The sequence below is a fragment of the Eptatretus burgeri genome, chromosome 5 (assembly GCF_056783735.1).
Source record: "Eptatretus burgeri isolate ZD-2024b chromosome 5, Ebu_testis_v1, whole genome shotgun sequence".
In the NCBI taxonomy this organism is placed as follows: Eukaryota; Metazoa; Chordata; class Myxini; order Myxiniformes; family Myxinidae; genus Eptatretus; species Eptatretus burgeri.
This window is the reverse complement of record NC_140965.1, coordinates 111,368,999-111,384,559: the sequence shown is the minus strand read 5'-3', so window position 1 is coordinate 111,384,559 and position 15,561 is coordinate 111,368,999. Positions and strand designations below refer to the sequence as shown.

General features: G+C 41.6%; 1 protein-coding gene across 1 annotated transcript in view; it reads left to right on the top strand.

Moving 5' to 3' along the window:
* Positions 1-6,677: 6,677 nt before the first annotated feature.
* The window catches only part of LOC147027163 (uncharacterized), a 54,240-nt gene continuing 45,356 nt past the window's right edge, over positions 6,678-15,561 (top strand). Inside the window, 2 exon segments of the mRNA XM_085883601.1 lie at positions 6,678-6,815; positions 10,546-10,653. Coding sequence (XP_085739727.1) covers positions 6,678-6,815; positions 10,546-10,653 — 246 coding nt within the window.

Genomic DNA, 15,561 nt, shown 5'->3' with positions numbered 1-15,561 from the left:
GGAACAGCTGTGAAAGCTCAGGCTTGATGAAGCTCTGGGGCCAGGTGACATGCATCCAGGAGTATTGAGGGATGTGGCAGAGCAGATGAGCATGGGGTTAATCAGCTCTTCCACACTACGAATTGGAGATCATATCAACTGTGTCATTGGTACCAAAACAGGGTGGACGTGTGCAGGTACCCCCCCCCCCCCTTTAAACAGGCCCCTGGGAGAACATGCTCGCGAGGCACACAAGTGCGTTGTCTTTATTTCATTTTAAGAGATGTAATTGTCTGTACATTTTCATGGGAAGGTCTGCAAGCTCATCTCCTGGAGGGGGGGGGATACACTCTGCACTCTTCACAGTCAGTGATCCCCAAACTGATAAAGTTGGTTATATAGCCATGCATTAGGACCTTGTGAGCTAGGATATATGTGTTTTTGTAGGACCGTGAGCTTTGACTTTTGGTCCAAAGTGCATGTGTAGTTGTTTGACTGTGCAGTTTGTTCTTAGGACTGAAGTATGTGTGCTGAGTGTTGTTAAAATATTTGCTTTTTTAACCTTCATTAAATAATAAAAAGCCACTAACCAACAAGGTGATGGTCAGTGATCCATAAAGACATCCGTGGATCGATTCTTTTCTTCAAGGAGTATACTGAAGATCTTACCAAAAATAAGTTTATGGAGGCAGCTGAACATGGCCTTATGCTTTATGAAGGTTCTCGATTTGTCACAGACTGTAATGGAGCCACATTTCCCATTTAATATTGATAGGTATCCTTCTGGCTACAAATTAGAGTTCTTATTAACTGGTAATGGGTGAATATACTGTGTTGATGTGGGGAAGGCGTTCCCTGTTGGTCACAACACCCATAGTATGCGCTGGAGTGGACACAGGGGCCCCAAAAATGATGGTGTAGCTTTATACCGGCGGCCTAAAAATTCCGTGCTTCCAGAAGTATCCGCAATTGAGTTCCAAAACGAATATAAAAAATGGCTCTGCAGGCCGCAAGTGGGGTTTCTGCTTGAGGAAGTTTGTGGACCACGAATGAAATGTTCCCGAGAAGTTTTGCTCTTTCTTCGTTGTTGCACATTGGTTGAGTGGAGTGTTGTTTTATTTGTTGGTTGGCTGTGCCATGTACATGGAGTTTCAAAAATAGTGGACTGTTTGAACGTTTTATTGTAGAAAAATTACAAAAGGTAACAAATTCAGTGATACATTGATGGAAAGCATACATACACCATGGCATTTTCAAACCAACTTGTATGTTATAAAAGGAGCCGTGTCTGTCTCTGTCTGTCTCTGTCTCTGTCTGTCTGTCTGTCATGCTGTAATTTGAAAATGGATTTCAATAAATTGAACTATGGTGGATTCAGTGAACTCCCAAGAAGGTTTTTGACGAATTTTTGTTTTTTTTAATGGGTACATGGGCACACGTGGCGAATGCCAACTTGTGTTGCTGGTTATCCCTGCACTCCCAGGAATCCTTTTTCTTCTTGCCCTATTGAATAGCCATCACAGCAAAGATTGGTATTTCAATCAGCGAAGCGACGTGTCTTGTATTCAAGTCACTCATTGTTCTGCTTGTAATTGACATTTTTTTGTGTGTTCCGCCTCTGTTCAAGCAGGCTTTGATCCTGACTCCAAAATTCTCCCCAACTCATCTGCAAGTGGCTGGAGTGTTAGCCTGACAGTCGTCCTCCACCTCCTGCTTCAGGACAGCCAGGGTTCAAGGTTTGTTGGTGAAAAATTGACATTTGGCAGCACCCCAAAAGAAAACAAATCCAATGGATTCAAATCCGGGCTGTGGGGCACCCACTCATGCGCTGTGCCCAGGTTGATGACACCATTTCCAAACAGCTGATGGAGTAACTTGATGGTGGAACAACATTTCCAAATTTTCCAGTGGAGCAACTTTCACCTGCAGTGTGCAGCGGGGCACTGCCTTGCATGAACCATGAAAGTCTGAGTTGGTTTGGGGACAGTAGTTGAGCGAGAGCAGTGTGGAATTGGCATAGGAACTCGCAGTACCACTCGCTGTTGACTGTTACCATCTTACCATTGGCATTCTCGAACCAATATGGTCTCAGCATACCCCATCTGGCATTCAATGCACAGAAGCAAGTGGACTTGGGGCCCCTTGAGAGACATCTCAGATACCTTCTTCGTCTTCTTCTTCTTCTTCTTCTTCTTCTTCTTCTTCTTCTTCTTCTTCTTCTTCTTCTTCTTCTTCTTCTTCTTCTTTTTCTTTTTCTTTTTCTTTTTCTTTTTCTTTTTCTTTTTCTTTTTCTTCTTCCATGCACTCTTGAAGCGAAAAGCAGGGTTAAGTGATCGGAAGCATACGTACGCATGGCGTACGTCGAATGTATGTATGGCATATGGCGTGTCTGCATTTTGTTGAGCATGCATAGAAAACTGTTCAGTGGAGGAAAATGAAACTTTATCACATGTTATATGACCATATGATTTCGCAGTCACTGATTTGAGGTCAACATAGGCCAAAGGTCAACACAGGCCAATTTTCTAAAATCCTCATTTTTTTTTATCTGATTGATTTCAAATTTGAACAGGATTTACAGATCGTCACTAAATTCAACCACCAATTATTTTTAAGGTCAGCATAGGCCAGATTTATTATATTGTCAATTTTCATCCGATTGACTTGAAATTTGAACATCATTTTCATATCACCTCACTGACTTCAATCACGTATTATTTTTGAGATCAAGACAGGTCAACACAGGCCAAATTTCGGAAATCCTCAATTTTCATCTGAATATCTTGAAATTTGAACAGAATTTGCATACCAGATCACTAAGTTCAAACACCAACTATTGTTGAGGTCAACACTGGCTAAAAGTTCAACATCGGTCAAAATGTCAATATCGGCTGGCATTTCTAAAATTGTCAATTTTCATCCGAATGAGTTGACATTTAAACAGAATTTGCACATCAGATCACTAAGTTCAAACACCAACTATTGTTGAGGTCAACACCGGCTAAAAGTTCAACATCGGTCAAAATGTCAAGATAGGCCGGAATTTCTAAAATTGTCAATTTTCATCCAACTGACTTGAAATTTAAACAGGACTTTCATATCAGCTCACTGAATTCAACCTCCTATTCTTTTTGAGGTCAACATAGGCCAAAAGGTCAACATTGGCCAAATTTCTGAAATCCTCAATTTTCATCCGATTCACTTAAAATTTGAACGAGATTTTGCGTATCATGTCGCTAAATTCAACCTCCAACTATTTTGAGGTCACCACAGGCCAAAAGGTCAACATAGACTGAATTTCTCAAACTTGAAATTTGAAGAGGATTTGCACATTTGCTCATTGAAATCAACTACCAATTATTTTTGAGGTTAAACTCTCCACTGCATATAAGCCAGCTATACTCATCAAAAAGACATGGTGTGTGGTCGTCCATGTCCATTGGGTGGCTGTGTGCTATGCCTTGTTGGGTGTAAAAAAACAAAACATAAAATAAACTCTTCCATATATTGTTCTGAGATCCAAGTGGAAGAGAAGTGATGCAGAGAAAGCAACAAAATACAAACAAGAATGAATTTTGAAATGCAGGTGATCTCTGGGTGTGCTTTTTGTACAAACTCCCAATTGGTTGGAAGAAAGTTTTTTTTTTATTTCATTTTGAAGATGATTCATTGCTTGAATTTTCTGTAGATTCCTCTTCGATTTTTATATTTTTCGAGCAAATATTGCCTTGGCTCTCATGGGGATGTTATCTCATCCTTGGAAGCAACATTCCTCTGAGTAGAGCAGAACTAAAGAAAGTTTACATTAATTGTCTTTTGAAATAGAAATGCAATAATAGGCAACACATAGAGTACGGTGGGGCAATATATATTGTTGAAAGATTATAAAGAGCAGAGAGGTGAAAACATAATGCAACTCGATGGTATTCATAGAATAAATACTCTGCACAGTCTTAAGAAGGACTTGGTGTGAGGCATCTCTTGTTTTTAAGGTTTTTTTTTTTCTTATTTATCTTTGATACAATAATGGCTACCAGACCCCGTGACCAATGACGTCATCTTTATGAAGTCATATTTCCCATGGGTAGTTTTTCTGTTAGTTAAATTTTGTATTGATCGGTTAAGTGGTTTCTTCTACGAAGATTTTCAAAGATTTCCCCTGAGATCCAATATGACTGCCAGACCACATGACACATGATGGTCATTTTAATGAAAATCCTGCTCAGATTTCAAGTTAATCAGATGAAAATAGAGTATTTCAGAAATTTGGCCAATGTTGACCTTTTCCTGATGTTGACCTCAAAAATAATTGATGGTTGAATTCAGTGAGGGGACATGGAAATTCTGTTCAAATTACAAGTCAAATCGGATGAAAGTTGACAATTTTAGAAATTCGGTTTATGTTGACCTTTTGGGCAATGTTGACCTCAAAAATAGTTGGTGGTTGAATTTATTAACAAGATATGCAAATATTGTTGAAATTTCAAGTGAATCGGATGAAAGTTGACAATTTTAGAAATTCGGCCGATGTTAATATGATAGTACTGTTACTGCGGACTGGCAGGATAACTCAGAGATAAAGTATTTGCCTTTCAGCTGTCTTGTCTGAATTCGATTTGTGAGCCCAGTATAAACTGTTACCCTGGTGCTCCACATGCGGGGCATTCCATCTCTCACTGCCCCATCCTTTAGAGAGACATTAAGTCTGTCCTGTCTGATAGCATTAGTTCGCAGACATTGTGCTGACGATTCAGTTGTGCTGATACTCTGGAAAGAGCAAGGTCATGAATGCAACTGTTATCACAGACAATGTGGTCTGTACATTGCACTTGAGGTGATATGGCTGTGATTTAAACTTGCTGTCGGCAGCTTTTCCAGCATTCTCTTCGCTGGAGTGAGATATTTCATTATTTCATCATTAGCACTCCACACATCTTATCCAGCTCAAGTCGGGGGCTAAAGCATGACAGGGACATCGACAGGGACATCATTAGCACTCATGACAAAGTCATGAGGATATGAGAAAAATGCAGTGAGCGCATAAATAAAGTTTACAAGTGAACAAAGACTCTGACAGGGGGGTGGAAATTATTGGACGCCTTGAGATATTCTCCTTAATAGTCGATGGAGAATGGTCTGTTCTTCTTTCATGAAGGTGTGGAGGTTATCATTGGAAAGTGTTACTATCTGATATTTATTGATATTTCACTTCTAGCAAAGATGCAGACAAAGGTGATGAGAAAAAAAAATGGGAGGGGTGCATGCACCATATTGTTTTCATTATCTCCATATATTGAGCACCTTGGTGCAGTGAAAGGCAACCAATGGTGTGGTTTCTTACCACGACTGGTTGGTACACATTATGAGGAAATACACACACACACACACACACCTATATACAGGTATTTCCATGTATTTATGTCATAGATGCGTTCCTTGAAAACAACATTTGAATTGAACTTCAAAATCCCATTGACCTATTAAAATGTATTCAAGGGGGAATGCATTCCTGACAGAAAAATGATGAATGGAAATTTTCAAACTTGCTTTAATCATGTTAATCCGTTGCATTACTCACTGGAATCCTCGATTACTCACTGTAAAACTAACATCACGAGTCATGCAACGTTGTACCTTCACAATCCCACAACAAAAGTAAAATGTCAAAAGATGTCGTAATGGTCAAACACAAGGTTGTGGTAGTTTATTGTGGTATCGTAATGTGGTGTCATTCATTCGTTGTTTGGTTTTTTCTTTTTAATTTACACTCTCTCTCTGTCTGTCTGTCTGTCTGCCTGTCACACTCTCTCTGTCTCTCTCTGTCTCTCTCTGTCTCTCTCTGTCTCTCTCTGTCTCTCTCTGTCTCTCTCTGTCTCTCTCTGTCTCTCTATCTCTGTCTCTCTCTGTCTGTCTCTCTCTGTCTCTCTCTCTCTCTGTCTCTCTCTGTCTCTCTCTCTCTCTCTCTGTCTCTGTGTCTCTCTCTCTCTCTCTCTCTCTCTCTCTCTCTCTCTCTCTCTCTCTCTCTCTCTCTCTCTCTCTCTCTCTTTTTCTCTCTCTCTCTCTCTTTGTCTCTCTCTCTCTCTCTCTCTCTCTCTCTCTCTCTCTCTCTCTCTCTCTCTCTCTCTCTCTCTCTCTCTCTCTCTCTCTCTCTCTCTCTGTCTCTCTCTGTCTCTCTCTGTCTGTCTGTCTCTCTCTCTCTCTCTCTCTCTCTCTCTCTCTCTCTCTCTCTGTCTCTCTCTCTCTGTCTCTCTGTCTCTCTGTCTCTCTGTCTCTCTGTCTCTCTCGCCCCCTGCTGGCTGTTGGTACGTTGTGTGTACTGTCATGGTGGCTGCTTACTTCGTGTCGTGAGTTCCTGTCCTCTATTGTGCTGGTTTGTGTTTCTCCACTCCCCATTTTGTTCCTCTATGTTCGTGTTTTTTTGTTTGTGAGGTTTTCCCGTGTTTCCCCTCTGTGTAGTGAAGAGAGAGCCCATCGCGGCGCGAGTCAGGGTATCGTCAGTTTTCGAGGCGGTGCCCTGTTGGTCCTTTCACAATTCAAAAACTTTTCGCTTTCAACCTTTATTTTGCTTTTTTGTTTCGCTTATCTTTCCTTATTTTATTCAGTTAGCGCTCCCTTTCCCAAGGTTCGGGAAAAGTTAGAGTGTGTTGGTAACTTCCTCTTCCTGAGCGAGGAAAACGTTGAGTGTCGTGTGTTGAAACATGGCGGCCGCTCGTTCGCGGCGACATGCCACGTTCAAATGGTTATCGCACAAGAATGGCGTTGCGTGCTCCCCACCGGAGGGTGTTTCAGTGGAGGCGATTGTTCTCACGATTGGGAACATAATCAGGTTTGATGAGGTACGAGCCGCGTCGCACATGAATAAACGGGTTATCGTGTTTGTGTCTGACGAAGAGCACGTTGCTCTCATCGTCTAACAAGGCCTGTCCCTCGACTCTGGACACTTTGTGATGACGTATCCTTTAGATACTCCTGCTCAGAAAGTGGTTATCTCAAATGTACCGCCATTCCTGAGTGGTGATTTAATCTTTAAAGCGCTGCAGCGCTGTGGACACTGCGTGTCCCCTCTAATAATGCTCCCTTTGGGCTGCAAAGACGAACGTGCCAGTCACGTGATGTGTTTCCGTAGACAGGTATTTATGGTACTCAACAAGGATTATCCCTCTCTGAACGTCATTTTAAAGTTCACTGTAAATAGTCACGACTCCCAAGTATATGTAAACACTGACACCCTAAAGTACTTTGGTTGTGGTGCAGTGGGACACATGAAACAGTTTTGCCCTCTTCAGAAAACGCAGCCTTCCACGGCCGAACCGAAGAACGACGACTCACAGATTAATGTTAACGTTTCCCTTTCCACGAACGTACAGGATAAACTGGCTGAACGAGTGGACACTCCCCCTCCCAATGACAGACAGGACAAACTCGTTCAACAAGTGAACACGCCCCCTCCCAATGAGCCAATGGACAGTGTACGTGATTGGTTCATTACCATCTCAAAAGTTAAAAAACGTAAATCTCTTGCACGACGTGTGTCACCTTCTGTTAAAAGGCAAATCAGTGAAAATGTAATTCCTGGAATTCCATGTAATAACAGATTTGCCTTTCTGGAAGAAGAAAATAACCCAGAAACGTCCACTTGTTCAAACGTTAACAATGAAATAATCGTATCGAACTTGCCAATCCCAATCAGTGTTTCCAACCCCACAGAGAGCGTCCGCTCGCACAAGGACGTTCCTAATGTAGACTGCTCCCATATCCAACAGTCACAGGAGGAAGAGAAACTTTTACAGTCTCTCTCTAACAAAACAAGAAATGAGATAAACAAGGACACTGAGGAAACAATGGAGGATAGTTTAAATCCTCCAATGGAGAGTGACACTCAGGACCTGAGCACCGTGGCCATGTCACGGACAAGCTTGGGGTCCACTCTCTTACACTCCGAAGAATCCCCACGCGTAACTCTGATACATAAGGGGCCGAAGAAGTTTGTTTCATTGAAACCGAGCAATCATGTGATGCTCACAATGAAACAAACACCCATCGATTCCCCATGTGAGGAATCTGATGGTAAAGGTCAAGATGAGTCCTCAGATTCTAAAGGCTGAAAGCAGACCTTCGGATGACGAGCTTTGGGACTTCTTGAGGGACTCTTATCGTAAGAGAAATATTGAACTGAAAGATCATTTCCCTGATCTTCCGGTGTTAATTATTATATTGAAAGAAATTGTGCGTAACCCTGTCACCCCAAACTTCACTGAGGCTCAGAAACACAGGCTAAAAAAATGATCCAGAAAGCTCGGCAGGAGCTTCTTAAGTTAGGTCCTTATGGTGTGTTTTTTCTTTTTTATTTATTTTTCTTCTTTCTCTTTCAAAGCAAATGGATGTTAATTTTGGAACATTCATAGTGATTCTAGTTTAGAACACAAAGTTCAGGTAAAACACCTGACTCAGCATTTGCACCTGGACGTCTTGTTATTGCAAGAGACGCATGGAGATCTGACTGCCCAAGCCCAATGGAGAAGGCTCATGAAGGGTCAGTGGTTCTTCAGTGATATAAATTCCTTCACTGCCAGGATTGCCTTCTTTGTCTCTCCTTCATTAACACTCTCGCAAGTTCATTTTAATGAAATAATTCCTGGACGTCTGGCTTGTCTTCAGTTCATTGCCAACAATCAAATCGTTATTTTTGTAAACATCTATGCCCCCAATGAGAATGCTGAAAAGTATAACTTCTCCCTTAAACTAAAGGCCTTTCTAAGCACAATTGACTTGAACTGCTGCTTTATAATGAGTGGTGACTTCAACTGTACCCTTGACCCTGCTTTAGACAGAAACAGTGTGGAGCCACATCCAAAATCTGCCAAAACTTTGGAAAAAACTTATAAAAAACTGTGGGACTGATGGATGTTTGGCGTATCCAACACCCCAGACAACATCAGTTCGCTTGGTTAAGATGTGTGTCCCAGAGACACACTCGAGCTCGGTTAGACAGAATTTATGTCAATGCTACAATACTTGATAAGATATTAAAATCTGATATCGTGCCTTCTCTTTTCTCTGATCATCTGGTTACAACATTCTCCTTTAAGCTTGCTCTGCAGCAACATGGCAGTCTATATTGGAAGTTTAACGTCGTGTTACTTGAGAATGTTACTTTTTGTGAAGCCTTTAGGGTGTTTTGGAATAGCCTCATCGAACGAAAGAATAGTTTAAGTAGCCCTAGATTATGGTGGGACTATGCAAAGGCACAGATTGCCGTCTTCTGCCAAGAATTCAATCACTTCTCATCTTTCAGTGTAAAAAAGGAAAGGATTGTACAAGAAAAAAAATACACTGAAATTACAATCTGATGTTGCAAACAACCCCAGTACAACAAATAACCATCTGCTACTGGAAAAAAGGCCCTTTTAAATGATCTTGTTGACTATCAAGTGAAAGTGCAATGATCCGATTAATCCGATTTGGCCTCGCCAACAAAATTTTTCTTTCATTTTGATAAAAAGACCACTCATCAAAGGCAAATTGAAACCCGAAAGCTCTCAACTGGGGACATTGTGACATCACAAGATAGCATGAAGATGGAGATCTATAACTTCTTAGACGTGTTGATGGAAAATGATGTTGACAATGATGCGATACTATATTTCACGTCTGATCTACCCATGTTAAGTGCTACTCAAAGGGATCAACTTGATTCCTTACCTTCCTTGTGATGTGGATTTTTTCACCCAACCTCGTAGCGATCGTTGTAGAATTCTTGCGTTGTTGTGGAATCTTAGTTCCCTTGCAGGGTTTAACGTCTCGCCGACTCGGTTTTAAACGTATAGTGTTAATAAAATCACAGACACCGATAAATCAATGTCCACAAGTAGTTATTTTCTTTTAGTACAATTTATTTCTAATGTTATCCACCAGTTCAGGTTCTCACCCTCGTACACTACTCCCTCAAGGAACCTCTCCCTCATATATATATATATATATATATATATATATATATATATATATATATATATATATATATATATATATGTGTATATATATATATATATATATATATATATATATATATATATATATATATATATATATATATATATATACATATATATACACATATATATACATATATATATATATATATATATGTATATATATATACATATATATATATATATATATATATATATATATATATATATATATATATATACATTTTGAGAATGGAGAGGGTTTTTTTATAGCTATAGGCAAAAGGACAGTCTTATCAGACCAGTCACCCTGGACTAGCAAAATAATTAAACAAAAGTCCAGAGTGCTAAAGAAATACAATATTAACCACTAGGTCTTAAGCATTAACAATTTTTAATCAAAGATTAAGCAGAGAGGCAAAAAAACAAACACTTTGCTCTAGTCAAACTGAAACAAGGGTCACTTGTCTAAAAGAGGAATAATTCCCCAACACTCCCCCCTTGTTGCCTTCAAAGGCAACACAACTTAAGTTTAACGATTCTGTCACTTGGAAATACATTTTCTCTTGTGTTCAAGTGTGCCCATCTTCTTTGGCAGTCACATCCCCCTTGCTCACATCGTATAGCTCAGTCGCTCAGCCTTTCCTGTCCCGTAAGCCAGGTGGCTTCATGTGGTTGTACAGCTTTGGACGTGGTTGAAGTTCCAGTAGGCCGATAGAAGATAAGGCTACCCGTTGGGCTGCATGACTGATTTTCAACAACCGATCTCGGGAACAGAGCAGATGGGCAAACGTAGAATGACAATTCCCGTGAACATTGAACACACGCATTGCATTGATTTATGGATTTCCAAGTTCAGGTTCTATCTTATAAGAGTCGTAGGACTCAATTTCAAAATCTAAATAGGACGGTGGTGCATGGGCCACCATAACCTTTTTAGCAGTATTCCTCTTTAGACAAGAAACAATCAATGCCGGCATTGTGATTGTTGCACATCTAACAAGCACCACTGAAATGATGATCCACAATAACTCCACGGAAATCCATGCAACAGAGTAGTTCCCCAGCCTCCGAAAATCCCTTCAAACCAGGAATAAAGCCCATCTTTCGTAAAATAATGTGATACTTGGCTCCTTCTTGCTTAATCTTGTCAGCTATGTTTGTGATTTTCTCCGAGTTATCAGGGATATAAGTACAACACTCAGAGTTAATTACAGCACACGTTCCTCCTTGAGCCGCGAGGATGAGGTTGAGCGCAACCCGGTTTTGCATTGCGACTGCACGCAGGGAGACGACCTCCGAGTTGATATCAACCATGCCAAGAGCAGTTTTATTTGCCAATGATTCAAGCGAATAGGCTAACTCTGCCAATCCCACAGATGTTTGTCCTACACCGTAGTGATGGATTAGAATCATGAAGAACAATTCAGTTGACGTGAAACCCCGTTTACCCCGTTTCAAATGCTCAAAAGGTGACTGAGATAGCAGGCGCATATGCGGCAAAATGAATGACAAGAAACAAGATCCACTCCAATGAACTCGAAGCCATGGGTATGCTCGATTTCCACACACGAAATAGGTATTATTTAAAGTGACTTGTGGTCCCATCGTGTGATTTTCATAAACATAATTACGGCATTCAGAATTCCCTAATCTTCTTTCTCCCCATGCCTCTTGTACCAAGCATAGTTCGGGTTTTCCTGTCGCCCGTTCAACCATAAAATGTGGAGGCATTTTACTTGAATTAAAATTTGGCCAAAACCAGTTACTGAAATTTCGTTGTCGGAGGCAATTTCCATTTTCATTGGTAACGATGTGGTCGTCAATGTTATTATCTTGTTTATCCCAGTTTTTTCCCTTTGCCCAGTATCCACACCACTCATATAAATTGAATGGTATTACCAGTAGAGGTATTCCAGTAACTGCTGAATGAGGTGTCTTAGTACAAACCCAGCAATTGGTTTTATTAAAAGCCTTCGCGTGTTTACGAGAAAGAGCCAGATAAGTGTTTATTCCATGTAGTGAACCTACTCTGCTCGTTAAGCTCCTTCGGTCTCTGAATGCCCTAGGCTTAGTTGGGTGGGTAGTCTGACAGGCCCATCTCCAAAGAACATGCAAATAACGTTGATCACAGACAGTACTTATCGGCTTAACAGCCAAGTACACATTGTACCACTTGCATTAAGTAGTACAAATAATCCTGCAATGGAAAGAATCATTAAAGTTAAAAGGAAGCAATGTTCTCCTCGGGTTCTTTTTGGCCATGTGCCAGTTTGCAGTGTGTGGCATGGATCCATGTTGCTCTTCCTTTACACTTCACAGCTGTATGGGTAGTTAGCAGTATTAGAAACGGCCCACACCAACGTGCTTGAAGAGAGTTCTTCCTTTTGTAAATCTTCACATAAACAAAGTCTCCTGTTTTGAAGTTGTGATGATCAGACGTCGCAGGCTCAGGCAATGCTTGCTTCACCTGTGTATAAAAAGTCCTTACAGCATGATTCAGAGAGACACAGAACGCAAGCAACGTGTCATCCATTTGCTGCACGTTCATGTCTTTTACAGTCAAAGGAGGTGAGTTCGGTAATCTCATTGGTCTTCCCATCAGAATCTCATGCGGAGATAAGCCAGTGTTTCGATTTGCGGTAGATCTCATAGTCATGAGAGCAATTGGCAGAGCATCTGGCCATTTTAATCCAGTTTGTTCACAAATCTTGGCCACTTTATTCTTTAGAAATCCATTTTGCCTCTCGACTGCCCCCGCAGATTGCGGACGGTACGGGCAGTCAAAATGTTGCTTGATTTGCAATAGCCGACAATTCTTTCACCACTTCGGCTGTGAAATGAGTACCTCGGTCACTGGAGATCCTACAAGGTATTCCAAACCTACAGATTAAATCCTTCATCAACAGTTTGACCACAGTAATGGCATCTGCTTTCCAACAAGGGTAAGCTTCAACCCACTTGGTGAACAAATCGACGATGACTAAAGCAAAGTCAAAGCCCCAGCATTTTGGTAACTGGACAAAATCTATCTGGATATGAACAAAAGGTCCGAATGGAATTGGATGACCCTCTGGGGCCATCTGCACCCCCTTGCTGGGTGATGTTTTTGGCAAATGTCACAGGTCCTACAATACTGTTCTGCAATTGGACTAAACTCCGGGGCAAACCACTGTCTCCCAATTGAAGTACTCATGCCCCCCTTGCTGGTATGCCCGGCCCCATGTGCCAATCGTGCGAGCCAGGGTAACAGAACTTTTGGTGCTACCACACGACCATCAGATGATCTCCATAATTTCGATTCATTTTCAAATTCACATCCAGCCAATATCCACAAATCTCGTTCTTTAGCACTAACAGCTGTCTGCAAAGTATTTATATCATCAATGGTTGGCGTCGCCCCTTGTCTCAATACACATTGTGATATCAAAAGAGCTCCGGTGTTGGCAGCAGATTTTGCAGCAATATCTGCCCTTGCTTCCTGTCCCACAACCTCTCGCATCTGATCATCTGATCATCATTGTATTCTAAATACAATGGGGTTTCCCCGAACAGGAGATCCTGTCCATAACGCAAGAAGAGGTGAAATATTTGGGGCATATTTTGAAGGGAGATACAAGACGCATCTCCCCTGAACATAGAGCTGCAATATTAAAACTGCCCAAGCCAACTACTGCTAAACAGATGAGATCTTTCCTCAGACCGACCAGCTATTGCAGGCAGTGGATTCCAGATTATGCAGCCTTAGTGCGCCCCCTGCTGGAAATTGGTTCGGCGAATGCGCCCAGTCCAGTGGCGTGGACACAAGATGCAAACAAGGCTTTTGTAACTTTAAAGCAAGCTCTTTCTTCTGCTCCTGCTCTCGGTATTCCAAACTATGAAAAACCTTTTTATTTGTACGCAAGTGAGAGTAGGGGGTTTGCACAGTCGGTGCTGACACAGAAGCACAGAAATAAATTACGGCCTGTTGCATATTACAGTACTAAATTGGATCCGGTAGCGCAAGGATTCCCATCATGTCTAAAGGCAGTAGCAGCCGCTTCGCTCACGGTGCAGGCGACAGAAGCACTCGTTGCGGGACACACTTTGATTCTCATCGTACCGCATGCAGTCACAGCTGTACTATTAAAAACAAAAACACAGCATTTGTCGGCTTCAAGAGCAACGACATATGAACTCTCACTCACAGCCTTTGACCTAGTGTTGGGAACAATTTGGATTGGCCTGGAGGTGCATCTCACGCAGGAACAATTAAAATTGTGGAACCAACCGTCCAGTGTTACACCATATGTTACTTTAGTGATTGCAAAAGGTTATCAAGAAACGGACATCGGTCACATGGTAACCTCTTTGAAGAAAGCATCACAAGCGACTTTGATGGAGTCGAGCCAAGTAAACGGACTTTGGAAGATTGGAACAGATGGATACTGTTGGTCAGAATGTCAAGGAACGGTAAAAGCTGTGTTCGAGATGGTTGATCTCTCGGAAATAAATGGGTCAGGAAAATTAGCTGAATTACTCGAACAAGTCCCGACTTGTCTGTGGGCAACACACGCCAACGATGTAGGGCGAATTAGAGGCATGCACCCAGTCAAGATCAATATAGATCCAGAAAAGAAACTGCCTCGAAAACCGCAATACCCTTTGCGTCCAGAAGCAGAAATAGGGATTGCACCCATAGTGGAAGCGCTATTGAAGCAAGGGATAATTATTCCCATAGTTAGTCAATGTAATACACCGATCTTACCTGTAAGAAAACCCAGGAAGTCAACGTGGAGATTTGTACAAGATTTGAGGGCAGTGAATGACATGGTGATTCCAGCTTATCCTGTAATTACAAATCCAACTACCAAGCTGAACAAAGATCCACGACACTAAAATAGGTTGTAGTACTTGGGATGCTTGTTAGAATGGTAGCTGGATTTGCAATTACAGGATAAGCTGGAATCACCGTGTCATTCACTGCCCTCAAATCTTGTACGAATCTCCTCTTGTCGGAGGCATTCCTCTTTCGACACTTGGAAGAACTTGCACTCTCGCTGGCTTCTCTGCCGACTGGAAAATCTCCTGGACTCAGCGACCTCCCAGTCGAGTTTTACAAATCCTTTTGGTCTTTATTATTAGGTTCAGGGCTTTAGGAGGTCTTTACGAGTTCTTTACAATGTGGGGAATTGCCAATGAGCTGTCGTAGAGCAGGAATTACTTTATTACCGAAAAAAAGGGGACCCTCAGCTCGTTGGCAACTGGCTCCCAATCTCTCTTTTAACTTCCAACTTTAAAATATTTTCCAAAGCTTTAGCTTGACGCATCTTCCCCCTTCTAGAATCTTTGATTCAAAGTGAACAGTCCTATTGTATCCCTAACAGACAGGCACATCATAACATATTCCTCATAAGGGATCTTTGGGATGTGTGTAAAGCTAAAAATGATAATCTTGGTTTGATTGTGCTCGACCAAGAGAAAGCTTTTGACCATGTTCGTCATTGAACACGTGTTCATCAGTCAGGGCAATGGCCTTCGGCGCCACCTCAATCTGGCAGTTTCTCTACGGACTGTCGGACTTAGTCTGGAGGTCCGCCGCCCTTCTCATCCTTCGTCAAGCTGCTATGCTTGA